Source organism: Corticium candelabrum, chromosome 11, assembly GCF_963422355.1.
Source record: "Corticium candelabrum chromosome 11, ooCorCand1.1, whole genome shotgun sequence".
Classification (NCBI taxonomy): Eukaryota; Metazoa; Porifera; class Homoscleromorpha; order Homosclerophorida; family Plakinidae; genus Corticium; species Corticium candelabrum.
In genome coordinates this window covers 7,070,161-7,095,163 of record NC_085095.1, presented here as the reverse complement: position 1 = coordinate 7,095,163, position 25,003 = coordinate 7,070,161, and the positions used below count along the sequence as shown (strand labels likewise).

The following is a 25,003-nucleotide window of genomic DNA, read 5'->3' as shown; positions in this document are numbered from 1 at the left end:
GCTTTCCAGCAATACATATGGTAATCAGGTAGCCAGCCCCTCTCCCTTTTCCACTTCTGACCGACTCTTCCTTCTATGTTGGTATTTTGACTAAGTATGTTATGAAAGAGCCGGATGAAGAGAAGGGCTGGCACATAGAAATTGCTTTTGAGATATCAAGTATGTATGTACGTACACATGCATGTACTAAAACTGTAAGGTGTACAGTTACACAGAACACGCACGCCCATCATTTTGGTCACACCCACCAATGGTCAGGAGATTTGATGCCAAATGCGGGTAGGCGGGAGAAGGGTCCCAAATGCGGGAGTCTCCCGCTCAATGCGGGAGAGTTGGCAGCTCTGCTTTAGCCACTAGCTGGTGTAAGATAACGGTTACAGCTGTGCTCTTCGTGACAGTCAGAATCGTTCTGGTCTATTTCCGATTACACATACGGGATAGTGAATCTAATTACATTACATGTCATCTATCTGTCTCTGGGTGACTTCAACTCAAAAGTGCAGTGTCAAGCAATGGTTGCTAATTACGTAGTGTAGTCCTCCAGTAGGCGTCGTGGTGGTCTTGAGATCCTCCCCAGCCTTGTTGTTTTGACTGCAGGTTGACTTGCAGGTGCAGTTGGGGACTTGGCAGATTTTGGAGGGCTTTCTGTATTCGGAGATCTGATCTCCGTGTCTGGCAGTACGTTTGTCTCTTCAGGTTGATTTGGTGGTTGTCCTTCTGACAGGCTGGTGTTTGTTTGTTGTCCCGTCGGAGTGTACTTAGCGAACATTGTGTTGTCATCCCACACTTCTGTTGTCCTGTTTATGTGTGTTCTAGTTCTTCTCACTGTCCGTCCATTTGCTAGTCTGAGGATGTAGGATTGGGGCTCTGTGTGGTGTCCAATGACTTTTGCTGGTACCCATTTTTTTCCTCTCATTGTCCTTACGCTTTCATCAGGAAGCAGAGGTGAGTTCGTTGTGTTTCCTGTGGCTCCATAGAACGCATATTGGGATTGGTGGGCGATTAGTTTTTGTCTGGTCTTGTCTGCATCCATGTTATGTGGAACCAGAGTCTCAGTATTTATTGTTAGTTGGGTTCGGAGGTGTCTCCCCTGTAGCAGGATGGCAGGAGTAGGCAGGTCTCCTCCTATTGGTGTGTTCCTAAGGACTCTTAGAGCGTCATTGATTGTACGGCCCTCCTCCAACATCTTGGCCATCATTTTCTTGACTGTTTGGACACCTCTTTCCGCTTGGCCATTGCTGGCTGGGTAGCCTGGACTGGATGTGGTGTGTTGAAATCCCAGCTTCCTGGAGAACTTGCGAAATTCTTCGTTGGCGTATTGTGGCCCGTTGTCCGAGAATATTGTTTCTGGTATTCCAAAATTGGCAAAATGCTTGTCTAGGATAGTTATCACATCAGCTGCTTTCGTTGACTGGAGGTGATCTATGGTCACCCATTTGCTGTAGTAATCGATGGTAAGTAGGTAATGTTCCCCTTGTAGTTCAAACAAGTCTGTTCCCACTTTCTGGTAGGGGTAGTGTGGAACATCATGAGGTTTAGTGTCTGGCTTTGGGTTCTGGCTTCGATTTTCTTGGCATTTGCTGCAACTCGCTACCATGTCATGTATTTCATTGGTGTAGCCCGGCCAGTACACTGACGTCTTGGCCCTTTCTATACACTTCACTATTCCATAGTGTCCCTCATGTATACTGTTCATCACCGTTTTGCGCATTGTCACAGGGACGACAGCTTGGCTTCCTTTGAGGACAATGCCGTCTTTCTCTGTTAGGTCGTGTCTCACATTCCAGTACGGTTTGATTGGACCCGGGACACTCCTCCTTGTAGGTGGCCATCCTGTGTGTATGTAAGTGATGAGTGCCTGCATTGTAGGGTCTTGTCTGGTCGCTTCCGTACATCTTTCACGTCCAAGTGGTGTGGGAATGATTTGCTCTGTGACGGAGTCGATTTGCTCTTCTGTTAGTTCATCATAGTCTGTATAGGGTGTTGTAGATGGCATTCTGCTCAGAGAATCGGCCAGGACCATTTCTTTCCCGGAATGGTGCTCTAGCGTGTAGTTGTATTTGAGACATCGTAGGCGCATTCTCTGAAGCCTAGGACTGACTTCAGCAAGGGGCTTTTTCAGTATTCCAAGTAGTGGCTTGTGGTCAGTCTCCACTATGACATCTTGTCCATACACATACTGATGGAATCTTGTTAGTCCAAACTGGATGGCAAGCATTTCCTTCTCTATTTGTGCATATTTCTGTTGTATGCTGGACATTGTTCTTGACGCGTATTCTACTGGGTGCCCCTCTTGAATAACAGCTGCTCCCAACCCATGTTGTGATGCGTCCACAGTTAGTCTCACTGGTAATGCTGGATCAAAAAGTCGTAGTACTGGGGCCTTTGTCACTAGATCTTTCACATGCTGTAGGGTGCGGTCGTGAACGGAGTCCCACACCCATGCAGTCTCCTGCTGTGTTAGCTGTCGCAGTGGGCTGGCTGTCTCAGCCAAAGTAGGACAAAATTTCGACAGATATGTAACCAGGCCCAGGAGTCTTGAAACATCTGTCTTGGACTGTGGCTTTGGGAATTGCTCAATGGCCTCGACTTTTTCTGGGTCAGGTTTTATCCCTTCTGATGTAAGCACATGTCCCAGATACTTTAATTCAGTCTTTCTGAACTGGCATTTGGATCGGTTGAGTCTAAGGTTCAGCTCCCTACACCTTTCGAGGACCATCTGAAGGCGTTTGTCGTGCTCCTCTACGCTACAGCCTGATACAAGGATGTCATCCACATAGGTGTGTACCCCAGGTATGTCTGCAAAGGATTCTGTCACTATTCTGTGAAACACTTCTGGGGCAGAGCTGATTCCGAAAGGTAGTCGGCAATACCGGTAGCGCCCAAAAGGAGTTGCCACTGTTGTCAAGTAGCTACTTTCCTTGTCTAGGGCAATCTGTAGAAAACCAGATGTAGCATCTAGGGTTGAGAAATATTGTGAGCCTGCCAACGTGCCGAATATCTCTTCGGGTGTTTTCAATTGATAGTGCTCCCTTTGTATAGCCTTGTTCAACGCTCCTGGATCAATGCATATCCTTAGTTTGTCTTTACCTGGCTTTGTTACAAGGACTATGGGACTGACCCAATTAGTAGCCTCTGTTACTTTGGCTATGATGCCTTGTTTCTCCATTTCATCCAGTTGTGACTTCAGTTCCTGCCTGTACCTAAATGGAACTCTTCTGGCTGGTTGGATGACTGGTTGTGCATTTGTCATCTCCGTCTACCGAACATTCACTTGGGCCGCAGACGGCGACGAGGACAAACTTGAAGTCACCCAGAGACAGATAGATGACATGTAATGTAATTAGATTCACTATCCCACTCCTGACACCATGTAAGATAACGGTTACAGCTGTGCTCTTCGTGACAGTCAGAATCGTTCTGGTCTATTTCCGATTACACATACGGGATAGTGAATCTAATTACATTACATGTCAGCTGGTACTGGAGGCTTTGCTTGTACACTGTAGTTTTTAAGTGTAGTCCTCATTTTGTTTTACACGAGTCTCAATTTTAGCTTAGTTTAGTTGATGAACACTACTAGTAGTTAGACAGTACGTAGTACCCGGCCTGCATTGCAAAATGTATCATAGATAAAAGTTCTAATATATTTGATTGACAGACAGACAGACAGACAGACAGACAGACAGACAGACAGACAGACAGACTCATCACAGAAAAACCAAGAGACAGCTCTCAGCATCTAGATGCTCACTGATGTCAGAGGGATCGAACATTGATTAGATGTAGTCTTCACTCATCTGTCAAGTGCTGGAGCCTTATCAAAATCTGCAGAATAAGATATCGATGGATTTGCAGGTTCAGTAAGGAAGGAGCGAAGGAGAATGCTAAACCAGCCCTGTCCAGTGAAGGTATACCACTAGATCAACACTCGAGTTCATCCCGTCTTTGACCATTTTGGAGATGGGGCAGAAAGCAGAAAGATACCCCAATACTGTTGTGTCCAGAGCAAAGAACTGTGAACAGCGAAGGGAAAACAACTACTCTGAGTTTGTCTGTTACTGGAGGAAACGATCGAATGTCTGCATGGCTAGTCGTGCAGAAAGCTAATGCCTTAGCTAGTGCCGGAGACTCCCAGTAATACTTGGAAATTTTAGAATACAATAGAAGGTCGAGCTCGAGAATGGGGTCATGGGTAAAGAATTGGATGTACAATGTAGTGTGAACCTGAAGTCGTTACATTCATGGCCATGCAATGTCTAATCTGTAGGTGGTTTAATTAAGTAATTTCAAGTTTGAGAGAGGCAGACAAATTCTATTTGTATCACAAGTCTAAAATTGCAACGTCAAAGTTGATTATATCAATCAATCAAGCCTAGGAAAAAAACAAAAATGAATAGATAGAAAAACAGACAAACAAACAAGCGGATAAACAGACAAATAAACACACAAATAAACGGACATGTACGGAACAAACAGATACATATAGCATATCTGCAGCGCAGTATTGTACACTCCAAAGAAGATATCATTTTGGTACTGATGACGTCATGACGTTATGCTAACTAGCACGTGACTTGTGTTGTGACCCTTCCCCTCGAGTTCACGAGTCACATGATTACTAAGCATGGCGTTTCCTCCCGTTGCGGCGGTCAGTCGGCGAACTAGTCAGATGGAAGAGTTTTCGCCGAAGGTTAATGAGCAAAAGAGACTGGAATTGAATCTTCTAGATGCACACTTGTTTGCATTTCCTGAAGAAATATGCGAGACGAGTGGACTGAAGGTATTGAAACTTTGTACAGACGACATCCACTCTATACCCGAAGGCATTGCCAAACTGAGGAAACTAGAAGAAATTCATTTGCATACAAGTGATTACCACGATTCCAGAACTTCCTACTTTTCACCGCGGCTTACACCCATTGGTCTCCAGGAGGTCCCTACTGTTGTTTCTCTTCTTCCATGTCTTAAGGTTTTGTCTGTGTGTGGCAACCGTCGCAATCCATTGCTGTTTGATGAGCTAATGTCATGTCAACTGCCCAGTACTCTTGTGGAAGTGGAAATGGTGGAATGTGGTTTGACACAAGCAACTTTGTCTATGATCTGCGACAATGTGAAACTGTGCAAAGTGAATCTAGCACGCAACAATCTGCAGTCCTTCAAATATTGCAACACAGAGATGATAAGAGAGGCAACACTCTTGAATGATCTAGAAGAGCTGGATTTGTCATGGAACAGAAATCTTCAGCCATTCTCATGTACAGGTCTTACCAAGTTGAAAAAGTTAAATTTGATTAGCTGTAACATACAGCAGCTGCCAGCTGAATGGAATGATCTTCATGATCTAGAAGAGCTGGATTTGTCATTTAACGAAAATCTTCAGCCATTCTCATGTACAGGTCTTACCAAGTTGAAAAAGTTAAATTTGATTAGCTGTAACATACAGCAGCTGTCAGCTGAATTGAATGATCTTCATGATCTAGAAGAGCTGTATTTGTCAGGGAACGAAAATCTTCAGCGATTCTCATGTACAGGTCTTACCAAGTTGCAAAAGTTAAATTTGAGTTGGTGTAACATACAGCAGCTGCCAGATGAATGGAATGATCTTCATGATCTAGAAGAGCTGGATTTGTCAGGGAACAAAAATCTTCAGCCATTCTCATGTACAGGTCTTACCAAGTTGAAAAAGTTAAATTTGACTTGGTGTAACATACAGCAGCTGCCAGCTGAATGGAATGACCTTCATGATCTAGAAGAGCTGGATTTGTTTGGGAACGAAAATCTTCAGACATTCTCATGTACATGTCTTACCAAGTTGAAAAAGTTAAATTTGAGTGAGTGTAACATACAGCAGCTGCCAGCTGAATTGAATGATCTTCATGATCTAGAAGAGCTGAGTTTGTCATGGAACAAAAATCTTCAGACATTCTCATGTACAGGTCTTACCAAGTTGAAAAAGTTAAAATTGAGTAGCTGTAACATACAGCAGCTGCCAGCTGAATGGAATGATCTTCATGATCTAGAAGAGCTGGATTTGTCATGGAATGAAAATCTTCAGCCACTCTCATGTACAGGTCTTACCAAGTTGAAAAAGTTAAAATTGAGTAGCTGTAACATACAGCAGCTGCCAGCTGAATGGAATGATCTTCATGATCTAGAAGAGCTGGATTTGTCATGGAACAAAAATCTTCAGACATTCTCATGTACAGGTCTTACCAAGTTGAAAAAGTTAAATTTGAGTTGGTGTAACATACAGCAGCTGCCAGCTGAATTGAACGATCTTCATGATCTAGAAGAGCTGGATTTGTCATGGAACGAAATTTATCAGACATTCTCATGTACAGGTCTTACCAAGTTGAAAAAGTTAAATTTGAGGGAGTGTAACATACAGCAGCTGCCAGCTGAATTGAATGATCTTCATGATCTAGAAGAGCTGGATTTGTCATGGAACAATAAACTTCGGACATTCTCATGTACAGGTCTTACCAAGTTGAAAAAGTTAAATTTGAGTAGCTGTAACATACAGCAGCTGCCAGCTGAATTGAATGATCTTCATGATCTAGAAGAGCTGGATTTGTCACGGAACAAAAATCTTCAGACATTCTCATGTACAGGTCTTACCAAGTTGAAAAAGTTAGATTTGAGTGTGTGTAACATACAGCAGCTGCCAGCTGAATTGAATGATCTTCATGATCTAGAAGAGCTGAATTTGTCAGGGAACGAAATTTATCAGACATTCTCATGTACAGGTCTTACCAAGTTGAAAAAGTTAAATTTGAGTAGCTGTAACATACAGCAGCTGCCAGCTGAATTGAATGATCTTCATGATCTAGAAGAGCTGAATTTGTCAGGGAACGAAAATCTTCAGACATTCTCATGTACAGGTCTTACCAAGTTGAAAAAGTTAAATTTGATTAGCTGTAACATACAGCAGCTGCCAGCTGAATTGAATGATCTTCATGATCTAGAAGAGCTGGATTTGTCACGGAACAAAAATCTTCAGACATTCTCATGTACAGGTCTTACCAAGTTGAAAAAGTTAGATTTGAGTGTGTGTAACATACAGCAGCTGCCAGCTGAATTGAATGATCTTCATGATCTAGAAGAGCTGAATTTGTCAGGGAACGAAATTTATCAGACATTCTCATGTACAGGTCTTACCAAGTTGAAAAAGTTAAAATTGAGTAGGTGTAACATACAGCAACTGCCAGCTGAATGGAATGATCTTCATGATCTAGAAGAGCTGGATTTGTCAGAAATCAAACTAGAAGTATTTCCCACATTTTCATGTTTGCAGTGGAAATATTTACGAAGATTGAATTTATCTGGTAACAAGAGATTGTTGTGTCTTCCCAACAATGTATGGAATGGACTGAACATGTTGAGGTTGGATCTAAGCAATTGTGGTATAGGAAGTGTACCAAATACAGGTAAATGGTAGTATTACTTGTGACTGTCATAACTAGAGAGAGAGATACCACTAATTTTATTTACGTATAGGATAGATACTCTGACCGAGGGGACTATGGCATAATGCGGCTGTAACTCCCTCAAGAACAAGCCCAGGAAGCGCTGATGTGGTCAAGCCCAAAACCAACAGCGCTTCAGAAGTTCTCTCAGAAGTTCTCTCAAGCGAGTTACAGCCGCATAGTCCCTGAGAACAGGCTGTTTATCCGACGTAGACCATACATGCGGGCCGTGTTCTCCCCAGAATATCTCAAAGGCGTGGCGGTGTAGGTGTGGCTAAATGGGCGTGGTTATGCCAAACGTGGGCGTGGTCATTGGAGTGGGGGTTTGCTGGCTTTGCGGTGAAGTGCTAGAGCAACATAGATTGCTTGTGTTTGGTCTAATATGTTAGCTGTACAGCATTTCTATACGTGGACAGAGTACAACACAAGCAAGCTATCATTAATTAACCCTCTAGCGCCCCCCTGTTTATCCGGGCTACTTTCTAATCCAAGCCAATACAAATCACAAAGTCGATTGTAATAGCTTTAGTTAGTAACTTAGCACTAGTAGACAAGTTCCCTAGGCAGTCAGTGACAATTTTCCATGCCCATATCGATGCTAAAGACATGCACAGCGTATCAGCATGCTCGACAAGATCAAGTTTTTCGAAACTTCGAACGTGTTTACACTTATCCTCGTCTCCAGACTCTCTCAAGCTAGTCTTGTCCGGTGCTCGTATGACAATTCCAGGCATGTGTTGAAGATTGGGCCATGACAGTTTTTCATTCTTACAGAATTGTTTAACCAAAATGTGGATGAACAACTCATCATTAGACAAACTGGAAACAGAAGCAATTCTGTACTCCCAAAGTCCTGGTGCCATGCAGTCATGATATACTGGTATAAGAAAAACTGCAAGCCCTTCCCAAAGCAACGAAGACCAAGATAATTCAAAATCACAGATGACTATCAGCAGCTGCCAAGATGTCAATTATACTGAAACTGGAGGGACTAAACTCAAGGAAAAAGGAGAAGGGCACCTTTATTGGAAATGTGGTAGTAAATTTACCTTTTGGAATATAATTGGAAGTAGACTGTGGTGTTCTGTAATTTTTGCCTTGTGCCCAATAAAGCAATTATACTGAACAAAACCACATGGTACTAACTGAAACCACAGGGTATTATGTGAAATAAACTGTTCAATTTGCCAGCAAACTTCAAAGAAACTATCTCATTTTACATTCATGTGTAGTCTAGCTATGAGTTAGAATGGTCGGGGAGACAATACCACGAATATTCCCAAGACTCAAGGGCTAAGTGTTTAGTTGTTGTTTGTCGCCTCTCCTGCATGTTGCTTCTCCCTTTTCACATCCTTTTAACAAAATTTTGAGCTATAAACCACCGAATATGAATGATTTTCACTTTGGGGTTTATGTACGTGACTGTACTCAGTAATGGACCCGTAAAGTGACGTGTGTTCTTGATTGATTGACATGTCAACTCCCCAAAGGAAGAACAGAGAACAGTGAAAGTCTCTGTACCATTGCAATACAGAGGTGTTGCTAGGTGTATTCAGTCGTTGTATTGACTTGTATGCTAGTGTATCAACCCGTTGCTATGTGTAATGCCTCGATGCTCTAAAAATAATCCTAGCAAACATAGGAATACACTTGACAACTTGCAACAAATTAAGTTTATAGATGATTTGTCATCGTTTCCTAATCAAAAGTAACTTACTAATAAATTAGTTGCATTTCACATTGCAGATTGTACTTGTACAATAAAATCTGTAACCATTTTAGTTAGTCATTAACTTATTTACGTTGTAAGATTAGACTAGAGTGTTGGATGATTTAGTCTTAATTATGGATGGTAAGTGTGGCATGCATGTAGTTGGCAAGTTTGCGGCTTTCTGATGTGAATATGATAAATGTTGTGTTTAGTAGACTAACTGTAGTACATACACCTGGGAACTTGTATTGTGTTACGTTTCAGTCATTGACCGTCATTTATGACTAGCCAGTCATTCTTGAAATAGATCGACTTGAGTTTACAGCAAGACCTGTTGAACGCGTGCTAAGGACGCAGTTACTTGTGAAATCTGGTAACAAGGATGATGGCAGTATTTGTACAAATAGCAGAGTTTGACGAATCGAAGGAAGAATGTCCACTTTACGCAGAAAAGTTAGAACAATACTTTGCAGCAAATGGCATAGACGACGCTGATAGACAAAGAGCTATTCTAGTAAGCGTGATTGGAGGTCGCACGTATCGAAGTCTAGGACGTTTAGTGGAAGCCTAAAGACAAGCCAGTCGACGAAATACTACAGACATTGACAGAACATTTCAACCTGAAGCCATCAGTCATAGTACAACGATTTAGATTTAATAGTCGATCTATTTCAAGAATGACTGGGTAGTCATAAATGCTGGTCAATGACTGAAATGTACACAATACGAGTTCCCGGATTTATATACTACATCTTTTCCCCCTGACTATGTGACTGATATTAACAATTAAGAGGGATGCAGTACAACACAGTCTAATCTACTAAAAATTCAGTCAGTCTGGTGCCTTTCTTCTTTTGCTGGCACGGCGACTGGAGTCACTCCTTTGTTGCATGGCATGTAGTTTTGATGCTCCAGTTGGTTGCACGTGTATCTCTAAGTCTTCTGGTTCTGTGCTAATCTTCGGTAATGGTTTTATTTGTTTGTCAACTCCATCTTTTTGTTGCTCGGTAAGTCTGGTGCGACATGCCACTGTTCAAGTTCCCCCAGCGATACCAGTACCATTACTCTTGAACATGGTTTATCCTGTGGATGCATTGGTTCCATTAGTAGGTATTCTGGTTTACCTCTTTCATGTGTTTCTGATTGTAAGGTTTTCCGAATCTGATTTGAATGTCGCTTGACTACCTTCCCATCTTCCAGTTTGATAGTGTATAATAAGGGGCCTGTTTACGACTGAACTACACCATCTACCAAGGACGACCTCTGTTGTAATTGCGCACGTAGACTCTCACTCCATTGTAAAGGTCTATCATTCTATTCCGGTTACCCTTGTAGAAATGTTTCTGTTGCGATTGCTTTGTGTACCATTTGCTCCAAGTTGGGGTGTAACAAATCTAAACGTGACTGTAGTTTGTAATCCATTAATAATTCCTCATGCGATATTCCTGTCGTGGAATGCGGTGCAATCCGGTAGCTGAACAACACTTCTGTCAAGCGATATGTCAATGTTTCTTGTTTTGCTAGTGATAGTTCTTTCTTTAATACTTGTACTGCTCTTTCCGCCAGCCCATTACTTGACGGATGATAAGGTGCTGTTTTTAATGTGGTCTGTGCCATTCGATTTTACAAAATCGGTAAATTCTTGACTGGTGAATACTGACCCATTGTTTGATACCAGCTTTTCAGGAATTCCATGAGTTAAGAAATTTTCTTAACTTTCCACCGTAGTTTTTGTAGTCGCTGATTCTACAGGTTCGACTTCAATCACTTCAAGTGTGCGTCAATGAATACAATAAACATTTTTTCTAGCAAGGATTAGCGTAGTCCACGTGCACCCTCATCCACGGCTGATGGGGCCACTACCAGGGATGCAATGGAGCTTTTGGTGGTGGGTTTCTTGTTTCTTGACAACGAGAACAACTTTGGACCTTGCATTCAATGTCTTCATCCAGTCCAGGCCAGACTATTGCTCTGGCTAAGCCTTTCATCCGTGCCACACCAGGATGACCGGCATGTAACTCCTCCAAAACTCGTTGTTACCCTTGTGGTGGTACAATCACCCTGTACCCCCATAATATGCTTCCCTCTTCTATACGTAGATAATTCACATGCTTGTACCCTAGACAGTATAGGGTCTTGTTCTGTCCATCTTCTAACATCTTTTGCCAATACTGGTGACGATTCTAGTTGCTGTAAAAATTTAATTGTCCATGGTTGTGTCACAAGTAACTGCGTCCTTAGCACGCGCTCAACTGGTCTTACTGTTCACTCAAGGCGATCTATTTCAAGAATGACTGGCTAGTCCTAAATGCCGGTCAATGACTAAACTAACACAATGCAATTTCTCGGATGTATCTACTACATCCTCCCCCCCCAACTATGTGACTGATATTAACAATTAAGAGGTATATAGTACAACACAATAGTCTAATCTACTAAAAATTCAGTCTGTCAGGTGCCTTTCTCCTTCTGCTGGAACGGTGGATTGGAGTCACTCCTTTGCTGGCACGTAGCTTTGATGCTGTAGTTGGTTCCACATGTGTCTCTAAGTCTTCTGGTCCTGTACTAATCTCTGGCGATGATACCATCGCGTCCTGTTCTATTTGTTTATCAACTCCATCTTGTTGTTGTTCTGGTAAGTCTGGTGCGACAACCCACTCTTTGGGTCTTCCTGGCGATACCGGTACCATTGCTCTTGAACATGGTTTATCCATTGGATGTATTGGTTCTGCCAGTAGGTCTTCTGGTTCACCTCCTTCATGTCTTTCCGATTGTAAGGTTTTCAAATCTGATCTCAATGTCGTTTGACTACCCTCCCATCCTCCAGTTTGATAGTGTATGATAGGGGGCCTGTTTTGGACTGAACTACACCAGCTACCCAAGGGCGACTTCTGTTGTAATTGCGCAAGTAGACTTTCACCCCGTTGTAAAGGTCTATCATTCTATTCCGGTTACCCTTGTAGAATTGTTTCTGTTGCCATTGCTTTTTCTGTACTGTTTGCTCCAAGTTGGTGTGTAACAAATCTAAACGTGACCGTAATTTGTGATCCATTAATAATTCCACAAGCGATATTCCTGTCGTGGAATGCGGTGTAATCCGGTAGCTGAACAACACTTGTGTCAAGCGATATGTCAATGTTCCTTGTTTTGCTAAGGACAGTCCTTTCTTCAATACTTGTACTGCTCTTTCCGCCTGCCCATTACTTGACGGATGATACGGTGCTGTTTTAATGTGGTCTATGCCATTCGATTTTACAAAATCTGTAAACTCTTGACTGGTGAATACTGACCCATTGTCTGATACCAGTTTTTCAGGAATTCCATGAGTTGAGAAATTTCTTCTTAACTTTTCCATCGTAATTTTCGTCGTGGCGTCCATCTGGTGGTACGATCACCCTGTACCCCCATAATACGCATTCCTCTTCTATAGATAATTCACTTGCTCTTCGCCAGTAAGGAGTTAACATTTTAATTAGTGGCTTATTGGGCCAACCATGATGAACATAATATTGTACCCTAGACAGCATAGAGTCTTGTTCTGTCCATCTTATAACATCTCTTGCCAATACTGGTGACGATTCCAGTTACTGTAAAAATTGAATTGTCTCTGGTTGTTCTTCCTCAGTTGTCGATGATAGTTGTAAGGGTAATCGACTGCAGGCGTCTGCATTACCGATGTCCCGGCCTGGTTTGTGTCGCAACTTATAACTGTAACCTGATAGGATCATGGCCCATCCATGAATTCTTGCTGATGCCATTGGCGGTAGAGGCATATTTCCCCAAACAATCCTACCAGTGGTTTATGGTCTGAGACTAGCACAAACTCTCTACCAAACAGATATTGGCGAAACCTTTGTAGACAAAAAAATTACTGCCAATGCTTCTTACCTGTGCATAATTCCTCTCCGCTTTCATCAATGTTCTCGATGCAAATGCTACTGGATGTTCTTTTCCATCCTTTCCTTTCTGAGCCTATACAGCACCTAAACCGTACGACGAAGCATCACAAGTTACGACAGACTCTTGCCGTGGATCGAAATGTGCTAACACTGTGGCTGACAGTAACAGTTGTTTTGATTGGCGATAAGCTCGTTCTTGTTCACATGACCAGTTCCACTTTACTCCTTTTCGTAACAATCTATGTAGTGGAGCTAGAACTGTTGGTAAATTCTGTAACGTTTTGTGGTCTGGGTGTTTCCGTAATTGCCTGGATTCGCCCCTTGTCCAGATGTAACCCTGTCCTGTCAATGACATGTCCCAAATACACTACTTCAGATTGCATGAACTGGCATTTGTCTTTATTCAGCCTTAGTCCAGCCTCTTCCAATTTTGTCAATACTTTATCTAAGTTAGACAAATGCTCTTGTTCATTTTTTTCTGTTATTAATATGTCATCTAAGTAGACCACTACTCCTGGAATTGCTTGCAACCTAGTTTCCATGGTCCTTTGAAAGATACCGGGAGCAGATGAAACACCAAACGGTAGTCTATTGTACTGAAATAATCCTTGGTGGGTATTTATGACGACATACTTACGTGATTCCTCATCAAGTACGAGCTGTTGATATGCTCTATCCAAATCCAGGGTTGTAAACTTCTGTCCTCTTGATATTCGAGCAAACAGGTCTTCAATGCGTGGAATGGGATAAGTATCACATTTTGACACTTCACTGTCAACCGATAGTCTCCACACATTCTGACCTTTCCAATGTTTTTCAACACTGGAACTATGGAAGCCGCCCACTCCGAATAGTGAATTGGCTCAATAATTCCGGCTTTCGTGAGGTCGAACAATTCTTCCTCTATCTTGTCTCTCAAAGTATATGGTACTTGTCTTGGTCGGTAAACTTGGGACTCGTCATTTCTGTCACTGGCAATTTCACTTCCACACTTTGTAATCTGCCTAACCTCCCACTGAACACTTGACTGTGTAATAACAATAACCCTTCCACTTTCCCTTGGTTAGGGTTTGCCTCCAAAAGATGAACTCTTCCCCAATCAATTTGTACTTGTCGAATCCAGTCTCTTCCTAATATACTCGAGCCAGAGCCTGCCACTACCACAAGCGGAAGAGACAATCGGCGTCCATCTGGAGTGTCTATCCACACTTCCAACTTTCCACATACAGGTACCGGCTCCCCAGTATATGTCTTCAGTGTTCTCATGTACAGGTCTTACCAAGTTGAAAAAGTTAAATTTGAGTTGGTGTAACATACAGCAGCTGCCAGCTGAATGGAATGATCTTCAAGATCTAGAAGAGCTGGATTTGTTTTGGAACAAGAATCTTCAGACATTCTCATGTACAGGTCTTACCAAGTTGAAAAAGTTAAATTTGAGTTGGTGTAACATACAGCATCTATCAGCTGAATTGAATGATCTTCATGATCTAGAAGAGCTGGATTTGTCAGAAATCAAACTAAAAGTATTTCCCACATTTTCATGTTTGCAGTGGAAACATTTACAAACATTGAATTTATCTGGTAACAAGAGATTGTTTTGTCTTCCCAACAATATATGGAATGGACTGAACTTGTGGAGATTGGATCTAAGGAACTGTGGTATAGAAAGTGTACCAAATACAGGTAAATAGTAGTATGACTTGTGACTGTCATAACTAGAGAGACATACCACTAATTTCATTTAGGTATAGGATAGACACCCTGACTGAGGGGACTATGGCATAATGCAGCTGTAACTCCCTCGAGAAGAAGCCGAGGAAGCGCTGATGTGGTTGAGCCCGAGACCAACAGCACTTCAGAGGTTGTCTCGAGGGAGTTACAGCTCATAGTCCCTGAGGACAGGTTGTTTATCCGACTTAGACCATACATGCCCATGTTTATTAGCCACGCATTATTTTAGTAATGACAGGACATCCACACAGGGGCTAGTTGCTGTTTCTACCAAGCGTGTGGTTACGCAAACACGTGCTGTGCAGCTGAAGCACGTAGTTGGCTTAGTTGGCTTACTTCAGTTACAGCTAGTGGCATGCACGTGTAAGTTGGCAGAAGGCAGTTCTTTCTGGTCTCATTTGTCTGCAAGTCAGATTGCTTGTTTCAAGAATGGCTACAAGAAGATTTGGACGATACTGAAGACTTCCAGTTGAGCACAGATCAATCCAAAAATCGATTTGCATGTGTTTAAGATTGGGCCGTGACAGTTTTTCGTTCTTACAGAATTGTTTAACAAAATGTGGATGAACAACTCATCATGAGACAAACTGGAAACAGAAGCAATTCTGTACGGGAGTACGAAAGGCCTGGTGCCATGCAGCCATGATATTCTGGTATAAGAAAAATTGCAAGCTCCTCACAAAGCAACGAAGACCAAGATAATTTAAAATCGCAGATGACTATCAGCAGCTGCCAACATGTCAATTATACTGAAACTGGAGGGACTAAAATCAAGGAAAAGGAGAAGGGCACTTTTGCTTTTTCTGGAAATGTGGTAGTAAATTTTAACTTTGGAATATCATTGGAGGTAGATTGTGGTGTTCTGTAATTTTGCTTTGTGCTCTATAAAGCAATTATACTGAACAAACCACATGGTACTAACTGAAAACCACATGGTATTATGTGAAATAAACTGTTCAATCTGCCAGCAATCTTCAAAGAAAAGCTCGTTTTACATTCATGTATGGTCTAAATATGAGTTAGAACATGGTCTGTGAGACAATAGAACAAACATTTCCGAGACTCAAGGGCTTCAAGGGCTTCAAGTAAATCTTTGAGGGAAGCCTGAGTAGTTGAGGGGTATTGTGGTATAGTCGATCCTGCCATGTTAAGTGTTTTGTTGCATGTTGCCTCTCTTGCATGTTGTCTTTTGCCACATCCTATTAACAAAAAGTTTGAGCTATAAGGCACCAAATATGAATAGTTTTACTTTGGGGTTTATGTACGTGACTGTCCTCAGTAATGGACCTGTGAAGTGATGTGTGTTCTTGATTGATTGATTGATTGACGTGGCAACTTCCCAAGGGAAGAACGGAGAATGAAAGTCCCCGTACCATTGCAATACAAAGGTGTTGCTAGGTGTATTCAGTCGTTGTTGTATTGACTTGTTTGCTAGTGTATCAACCGTTGCTATGTGTAATGCCTTGATGCTCTAAAAATTATCCTATCAAACGTAGGAATACACTTGACAACTTGCAACAAAATAAGTTTATAGATGATTTGTCATCATTTCTAATCAGTAAGCAACTTACTAATAAATTAGTTGCATTTCACATTGTAGATTGCACTTGTACAGTAAAATCCGTAACCATTTTAGTTAGTCATTAACTTATATCCGTTGTAAGATTAAACTAGAGTGTTGGATGATTTAGTCTTAATTATGGATGGTAAGTATGGCATGCATGTAGTTGGCAAGTTTGCTGCTTTCTGATGTGAATATGATAAATGTTGTGTTTAGTAGACTAACTGTAGTACATACATCCGAGAACTTGTATTGTGTTACATTTCAGTCATTGACCGTCATTTAAGACTAGCCAATCATTCTTGAAATAGATTGACTTGAGTTAACAGCAAGACCGGCTGAGCGTGTGCTAAGGACGTTGCTACCTGTGACATCTGGCGACGAGGATGACGGCAGTATTCGTACAAATAGCAGAGTTTGACGAATGAAAGCTAAGGAGGAATGGCCACTTTACGCAGAAAGTTTAGAACAATACTTCGCAGCAAATGGCATAGACGACGCTGATAGACAAAGAGCTATTCTAGTAACCGTGATTAGAGGTTGCACGTATCGAACTCTACGAAGTTTAGTGGAAGCCTAAAGAGAAGACAGTCGACGAAATACTACAGACGTTGACAGAACATTTTGACCCAAAGCCATCAGTAATAGTACAACGATTTAGATTAATAGTCGATCTATTTCAAGAATGACTGGCTAGTCATAAATGCCAGTTAATGACTGAATTGTAACAGTGCAAGTTCCCGGATTTATATACTACATCCTTTCCCCTGACTTTGTGACTGATATTAACAATTAAGAGGGATGCAGTACAACACAATAGTCTAATCTACTAAAAATTCAGTCTGTCTGGTGCCTTTCTTCTTTGCTGGAACGGCGACTGGAGTCACTCCTTTGTTGGCACCTAGATTTGATGCTACAGTTGGTTGCACGTGTGTCTCTAAGTTTTCTGGTTCTGTGCTAATTTCCGGCAATGGTTCTATTTGTTTGTCAACTCCATCTTGTTGTTGCTCTGGTAAGTCTGGTGTGACATGCCACTCTTCGGGTTGCCCTGGCGATACCGGTACCATTGCTCTTGAACATGGTTTATCCTGTGGATGTATTGGTTTCACTAGTAGGTCTTCTGGTTTACCTCTTTCATGTGTTTCTGATTGTAAGGTTTTCCGAATCTGATCTAAATGTTGTTTGACTGCCTTTCCATCTTCCAGTTTGATAGTGTATGATAGGGGGCTTGTTTCGACTGAACTACACCATCTACCCAAGGACGACCTCTGTTGCAATTGCGCACATAGACTCGCTCCATTGTAGAGGTCTATCATTCTATTTCGGTTACCCTTGTAGAAATGTTTCTGTTGCCATTGTTTTTTGTGTACCATTTCCTCCAAGTTGGTGTGTAACAAATCTAAACGTGACTGTAATTTGCAATCCATTAATAATTCCACAAGCGATATTCCTGTCGTGGAATGCGGTGTAATCCGGTAGCTGTAACAACACTTGTGTCAAGCGATATGTCAATGTTCCTTGTTTTGCTAGGGACAGTCTTTTCTTCAATACTTGTACTACTCTTTCTGCCAGCCCATTACTTGACGGATGGTAAGGTGCTGTTTCTAACGTGGTCTATGTTAAACTCTTGACTGGTGAATACTGACCCATTGTCTGATACCAGTTTTTCAGGAATTTCACGAGTTGAGAAAATTTTCTTAACTTTTTCACCGTAGTTTTCGTAGTCGCTGATTGTAGAGGTTCGACTTTCATCCACTTTGAGTTGCATCAATGAGTACAAGAAACATTTTTCTTAGCAAGGGTCCAGCGTAGTCCATGTGCACCCTCATCCATGGCTGATGGAGCTACTATCAGGGATGCAATGGAGCTTTTGGTGGTGCGTTCCTTGTTTCTTGACAACTAGAACAACTTCCGACCTTGCATTCAATGTCTCCATCCAGTCCAGGCCACCAGACTATGGTTCTGGCTAAGCCTTTCATCCGTGCCACACCAGGATGACCAGCATGTAACTTCAAAAGTTGTTGTTGCCCTTGTGGTGGTACAATCACCCTGTACTCCCATAATACGCATCTCTCTTCTTTATATAATTCACATGCTTTTCGCCACTAAGGAGTCAACACTTCGATTAGTGGTTTATTGGACCAACCATGATTGACGTGATATTGTACCTTAGACAGTGTAGGGTCTTGTTCTGTCCATCTTCTAACATCTTTTGCCAGTACTGGTGACGATTCCAGTTGCTGTAAAATTGAATTGTCTGTGGTTCTTCCTCAGTTGTCGACGATAGTTGTAAGGGTAATCAACTGCAGGCATCTGTATTACCGATGTCCCGTCCTAGTTTGCATCGCAACTTATAACTGTAACCCTATAGGATCATGGCCCATCGATGGATTCTCACTGATGCCATTGGCGGAAGAGGCGTATTTCCCCCAATAATCGATTCTACCAGTGGTTTATGGTCTTAGACTAGCACAAACTCTCTACCAAACAGATATTGGTGAATCTTTGTAGACCAAAATTACTGCCAACGCTTCTCTTTCCACCTGTGCGTAATTCCTCTCCGCTTTCATCAATGTTCTCGATGCAAATGCTACTGGATGTTCTTTTCTGTCCTCTCTCTGAGCCAATACAGCACCTAAACCATATGACAAACCATCACAGGTGATGATGGACTCTTGCTGTGGATCGAAATGTGCTAACACTTTGGCTGACATTAACAGTTGTTTTGATTGGCGATAAGCTCATTCTTGTTCACATGACCAGTTCCACTGTACTCCTTTTCGTAACAATCAATGTAGTGGAGCTAGAACTGTTGCTGTAATAAGATAGCAATCCTAGGTACGCTTTTAGTTATGTCACATTTTGTGGTGTGGGTTCTTCATCCTGAATTTGTCTCTTGTCCGGTGTAACTCTATCTTGTCAATTACATGTCCAAATACACTACTTCAGATTGCATGAATCGGCATTTGTTTTTATTCAGCCTTAGTCCAGCCTCTTCCAATTTTGTCAACATCTTTCCTAAGTTAGACAAATGCTCTTGTTCATTTCATCTTGTTATTAATAAGTCATCTAAGTAGACCACTACTCATGGAATTGCTTGCAACAGAGTTTCCATCGTCCTTTGAAAGATACCAGGAGCCGACGAAACACCAAGCGGTAGTCTATTATACTGATATAATCCCTGGTGAGTATTGGTGACGACATCCTTACGTGATTCCTCATCAAGTACAAGCTGTTGATATGCTCTATCCAAATCCAGGGTTGTAAACTGCTGTCCTCCTGCTATTTGAGCAAACAAGTTTCAATGCATGGAATCAGATAAATAGCGCATTTCAACACTTGATTCATTGTCAATCGATAGTCTTCACAGATTCTGACCTTTCCACTGTTTTTCAATACTGGAACTATGGGAGCCGCCCACTCCGAATAATGCATTGACTTAATAGTTCCGGCTTTTGTAAGGTTGAACTATTCTTCTTCTATCTTCTCTTGTCTTGGTCGGTAAAACTTGGGACTCGTCGTTTCTGTCACTGGTAATTTCACTTCCACACTTTGTAATCTGCCTAACTTCCCACTGAACACTTCACTGTGTAATAACACTAACCTTTCCACTTTTCCTTGGTGAGGGTTTGCCTCCAAAAGATGAACTCTTTCTCAATCAATTTGTACTTGTCGAATCCAGTTTCTTCCTAACAAACTCGGGCCAGAGCCTACCACTACAACAAGCGGAAGAGACAAGCGGCATTCATCCGTAGTGTCTACCCACACTCTCAGCTTTCCACAGACAGTTGCCAGTTGCCCAGTATATGTCTTCAGCATCTTCTTTGTATCTTTCAATGGTGCCTCACGTTTCTTCCAGACTGACTTTCATGTTGTTTTGCTCACAGTACTGACACTCGGTCCCCTGTCTATTTCCATCTCCAGTGGCTGTCCTTGTACAGTCAACGTTGTCTTCATAGGCTTCTCTTTTCTTTTGTGTAACGCTTGAATATTGCTACTAATTCACTCAACGTCCTCATCCTCATTTGTATCTGACTGCACTTTCTAATAGCCAATTTTGTATGTACCTTTACTACTGTCCTCTTTCTGGGCCGTTTTTTCACTTTGCGACAAACAGCCTTTGCATGCCCAATTTTGCCGCAACCATAACATTTGACATTCTTGAACCAGCACTCGAACTGTATGTGTCCCTGTTTACCACAGTGATAACAACAACTGGATATCTTGTCAGTCGGTCTGTGTAATTGCCTGCTTTGGGTACTTGTTGCTTTTGTAACTGGTGTGCAGACTGTTCTGTAACTGGAGTACGGACACTCCCTCTGGGTTGTCAGGTGTCCTCATTGCTTTCTTCTGCTTTGACTCTGTGGTATTCTTTTCGGCTGTTTCTTGTGCAATCGCTAATTCATACGCTCTCTTGAATGTCAGCTCTTTTTCTACCAACAGTCGTTGCTGTATACGGTCATTCATTATTCCTACAACTAGTCTGTCTCGTATCTTGAAATAGATCAACTTGAGTTAACAGCAAGACCGGCTGAGCACGTGCTAAGGATGCAGTTACCTGTGACACTAACAGATAATAGTTTATAGCATAATGATAATGGAGTAAAACAAAGCTGAAGTGTGTTATCAAGATGATAAGACAGAAAGTCTAATGAATGAAGTGATTGAAAGTTACCTGTATTTGTTTCTTTGTAAAATGATTGTTGGGTTTCAGTCTACACTATATGTACTTGTTTACTCAATATTTCTGTTTTGTATGTACTTGTAGAAGTCACAATCGAGGAAGTCGACATATCAGGAACTTCAGTCACTCATCTTTCGAAGGAATTTGTCTTTAGCTCCCAACTTAAGACATTGAAAGTGTATGGATGCCCATTAGTGTTTCCACCCATTGAAGTGTGCAACCAAGGTATTCGTGTTATAAGAGAATATTTCCATGAGCTGGATAAGGTGGGTGGAGTGCGACGTGGCAGAATAAAGATTCTAGTGATGGGAACTACAATGGCAGGAAAAACAAGCTTCGTTGAAGCACTGGAGAGTGGTAAACCATTTCTGGCAGAACCCGATGAGAGAACTATAGGGATAGTAGAAAAAGTAATGAAGCTGGATGATAAAATAGAATGCAAAGTCATTGACAGTGGTGGCCATAGAGCATACATGCTAACTAACCAGCTGTTTATCAGTGACAATTCATTGGTATTGATTGTTGTGGACAGCAGTCAGTATAAGTTCGCTCAACAATGTTTTCGACAAAATATTGCAGATTTCCTGCAAGTTGTGTATGACAGAAACAGCAGAGCTCACATTGCTATTGTTGTGAGTAAAGTTGATCTGATGGTCGACATATCAAGAGAAGAAATGAGTAGAAAGTGGAGTGAACATCTGCACACTTGTTTACACGAATTCCTAGAAAACAGACAAGCTGAGATTGGTCGAATGAAACAAATGGCAGCTGGTGATTCTCCAAGCAAATACGTATCAGAACGTGTTCACTTTTTTGACTTTCAGCGAATAACTGTTGAAGAAAATGTACTATTTACGAGTGCCTTGACACATGAGGGAGTGGTCAGTGTGAAGAATCGTTTAAGAGAACTGTGTGGTAATGAAAGGCTGCTGCCTTCACTGCACACAGAGTTGCCGTCATCATGGGTAACTGTAGAAGACAAGTTGATTACACCACAACTTCACACGTCTGTCCCCATTACAGATGTCTCTTATGCAATGCAACTGTGTCTAGAGCACGGACTGACAGAAGAAAGCTGTCGTGAGTTGCTAAACTATCTGAACCAGGTAGGAAGCATTCTGTATTACTCTCATCACCTGACTTTAGCAGAAGTTCTCTTTCCTGTACCACCATCTGTGGTCACTTTACTGAAAGCTGTTTTCAGACATGATCACGAATCTTTAAAATATGATTATCGGTTTATTGGGGCAGATGTAGGTCCTCAGAAGTTTGAGGAGATGAAACGTGATCTTGTTTCTGATGGAATTGCTAGGATATCTATGCTGCTGGCACTGTGGAGTGAGTTCCATCTTACTGCAGATCGTCATGTTGATGTGTTTATTAAGCTTTTTCTTGCTCTCGACTTTGGTTATCTAACTGGCTCACCAAGTGATGTAGTTCAAGAACTGGAACACACTTGGGGAAGATGTCAGATCACTTTCACTCCGCCAATTAGCACCAATCCGACATCAGATTCATCTGGTCACACAATAGAACAAAATCGTCACCAAGAGCAGAGAGACAGTTGCAAAGAAATGATTTCTAAGCTAAAACAACATAATGTTGGCTTGTTGTTGCCATGGTTACTCAATGATGAGAAACCAGAAGATGTTAGTGAACTTTGGCCTCTAGATATACCACATGGAGTCATACAAGTTGCAGTCAAATACTCATTTGCATATGATTGTCCATTGGGTTTATTTGAACGACTGTCTGCTCGTTGCCATCGTCACTCCAATTTTATTCGTCACTGGAGCAGTGGACTGCTCATGTGTTATAGTGCAGTGACTTTGCTTTTCAATTGCAGCAAGAATTCTTCATCTGGCTCTATATGTCTCAGTGGTAGAGTAGTCAAGTCACATCACAGTGTTGGCAGATTGTGGCATGTTCTTCTTCGTTGTGTGTCAGATATGGAGAATCTTCTCCAGTCTGTTCCTGGTGTTCTCTTTGATAAATTCATCTACAGTGGAAGTTCATCTACCACAAGTACAGAGTCTTCCCTCAGTCGACCTAAGCAGTTTAAGCTAAATGAATCGTGGGGATCATTTGCTGTAGATGCTGTAGCAGGAAGATACAGTGCACAGATGTCAAAACACATCCAAGCACTAAAACAGGGTAAACAACAAACACAAATCTTGTCTTCACATAGAATGTGTGTGTATGTATTTTTGTATTTATTTAGTGTGTCCAAGTGTAAAGAAAGGTATTCCTTTATGTCACGTTTTGTCTTCAGAAGGTGGAACTTCAGTGGATCAAATGGATCTCCACCAGATAGCAAGAGATGTTGGAGAGTTCTGGCCTAACCTAACAAGTATCATATTTGGTTCTGACCAGTCTACGTTATCAAAGCTACAGCAGAACATTTCTGACTCCAGTTTCGTCCAGCCACCGGCATTCCGCATATTAAGTGAGTGGTTAGAGTCAAGAGACAACCCATTGATGGTATGTGAATTGTATGATGCTCTACTTGTTGCTCGCATTCCATCTGAGCCTCAAAAGCATTTGAGTCACTTGATGTTACCTGATGCAGCATCTGGATTAGTACAAAACGCCGAGGAGATGACTTTACATGGTGACTCTGAGGTGACTCCAGTCATCATAGAAATAGTAGCTGAAAATGTCGGAAGTCATTGGAGTGAAATTGGTACTTACCTTGGAGTGACAAGGGGAGTAATGAAAGAATGTGACCAACCAAGGTACGAGTTGAAAGAAAAATTACGTAAAGTTTTGTCAGCCTGGACAGATCAAACCCAACATGCTACAGTCCAGCAGTTGTTGGTCGCTTGTGATAAAGCTGGAGTGGGAGGAATAGTCAGGAGATTGAATCTCAACTTATCACAAACTGATGGGAACTTGAGTCATACAGAGTGATATATTGTAGATAATAGTTGTTGTTGTTGTTTGCTCTGAAACGAATAAGAAATTATCTATAAGAGAAACAAGACAACACACAACAAACCAACAGCCTTATTGTCGTGCAGCTACAATATAGAAGAATATCATCCAGAAGAAAATATCAGAAATGGAGAGAATTTTATTATACAAATACTGTGTGTAGATTAGAAGATAAAGTAAAGACAAAGTTGCTTGTTTTGTATTGAACTGCTGATAGCTATTTGAAATTGAATCTCGGCTTCACAGATAACGCATCTTGATCTGCAAGAAAACATGTGGCGTTCTCGTGTTTGCATTTGATGTTTCTATTTATTTGTTGCATGTTTGGGTGTTTATTTCGCCGTTGCTAGGATTCTTTTTCTCGTTATATTACACTCCTACCATAGCAACTCAACCACATGTTGTATATTTACCGGTCACTAGACGTATATTGACCGGTCAGAATCTGTATACTGCAAACCAACTAGCAATCAATACATGGGCATACCTATTTTAGATTACAAGCTTATTCTTTACCAATAATAATGTTCACAGTACTGCAGTTTGTAAAGACGCACTCAGAAATGACCGGATTCTGTCTTCCCGTTTCAGACGGCTGTTCAACCTCGACTACTTTCAGCTCATCTGCCTGTTCCGTTGTCTCTCCGGACTCCTTGACTTTTGCGTCAGTGTGATCGGTGTGTCCATGGCCATTGTCCAAAACTTTGCACGCTGCCATTTGCTGCAATTCGGATGGCTCTTGATATTGTCTCAGTGCTTGCAAGGTTTTGTGGCCGGTTCTGCCTTGAATTACATGTTCAGGAACTCCCGCTTGAAACAGCCTTGTCGCACTAGTAGCTCGAAGAGCGTCGTTAGTTCGAACTGGAAGACCAGCTTCAGCTGTCATCACTTTCATCATTGTAGCCAACGTGTTATGACCGATTACTTGCTTTGAATACCAAGGACCAAATGAAGGAGTAGACGACAAAGGTTTATAATAGAAGGCTTCTCGAGAAAATCCTGCTGGCAACTTAC

The 25,003-nt window shown here is 41.7% G+C and overlaps 2 protein-coding genes across 2 annotated transcripts; one reads left to right on the top strand and one right to left on the bottom strand.

Moving 5' to 3' along the window:
* Window positions 1-399: 399 nt before the first annotated feature.
* Window positions 400-3,319, bottom strand: LOC134187416 (uncharacterized protein K02A2.6-like). Its single transcript, XM_062655533.1, has one exon. It carries the CDS (start codon window positions 3,251-3,253, stop codon window positions 524-526), a length of 2,730 nt encoding a protein of 909 aa, XP_062511517.1. The 5' UTR covers window positions 3,254-3,319; the 3' UTR covers window positions 400-523.
* An 11,142-nt stretch (window positions 3,320-14,461) lies between these two features.
* On the top strand, window positions 14,462-24,237 carry LOC134187339 (uncharacterized). Its single transcript, XM_062655454.1, has 3 exons — window positions 14,462-14,762; window positions 21,140-23,209; window positions 23,277-24,237. Exons 2-3 carry the CDS (start codon window positions 21,361-21,363, stop codon window positions 23,963-23,965), a joined length of 2,538 nt encoding a protein of 845 aa, XP_062511438.1. The 5' UTR covers window positions 14,462-14,762; window positions 21,140-21,360; the 3' UTR covers window positions 23,966-24,237.
* Window positions 24,238-25,003: the final 766 nt, after the last annotated feature.

What these genes read in the sequence shown, in the direction of transcription:
- LOC134187416 (XM_062655533.1), bottom strand. Translation starts at nt 3,253, where the DNA reads ATGACAAATGCACAACCAGTCATCCAACCAGCCAGAAGAGTTCCATTT.
- LOC134187339 (XM_062655454.1), top strand. Translation starts at nt 21,361, where the DNA reads ATGGGAACTACAATGGCAGGAAAAACAAGCTTCGTTGAAGCACTGGAG. An exon ending in CATCCAAGCACTAAAACAGG is followed by an intron (nt 23,210 to 23,276) that starts GTAAACAACAAA and finishes GTATTTATTTAG; the next exon opens with TGTGTCCAAGTGTAAAGAAA.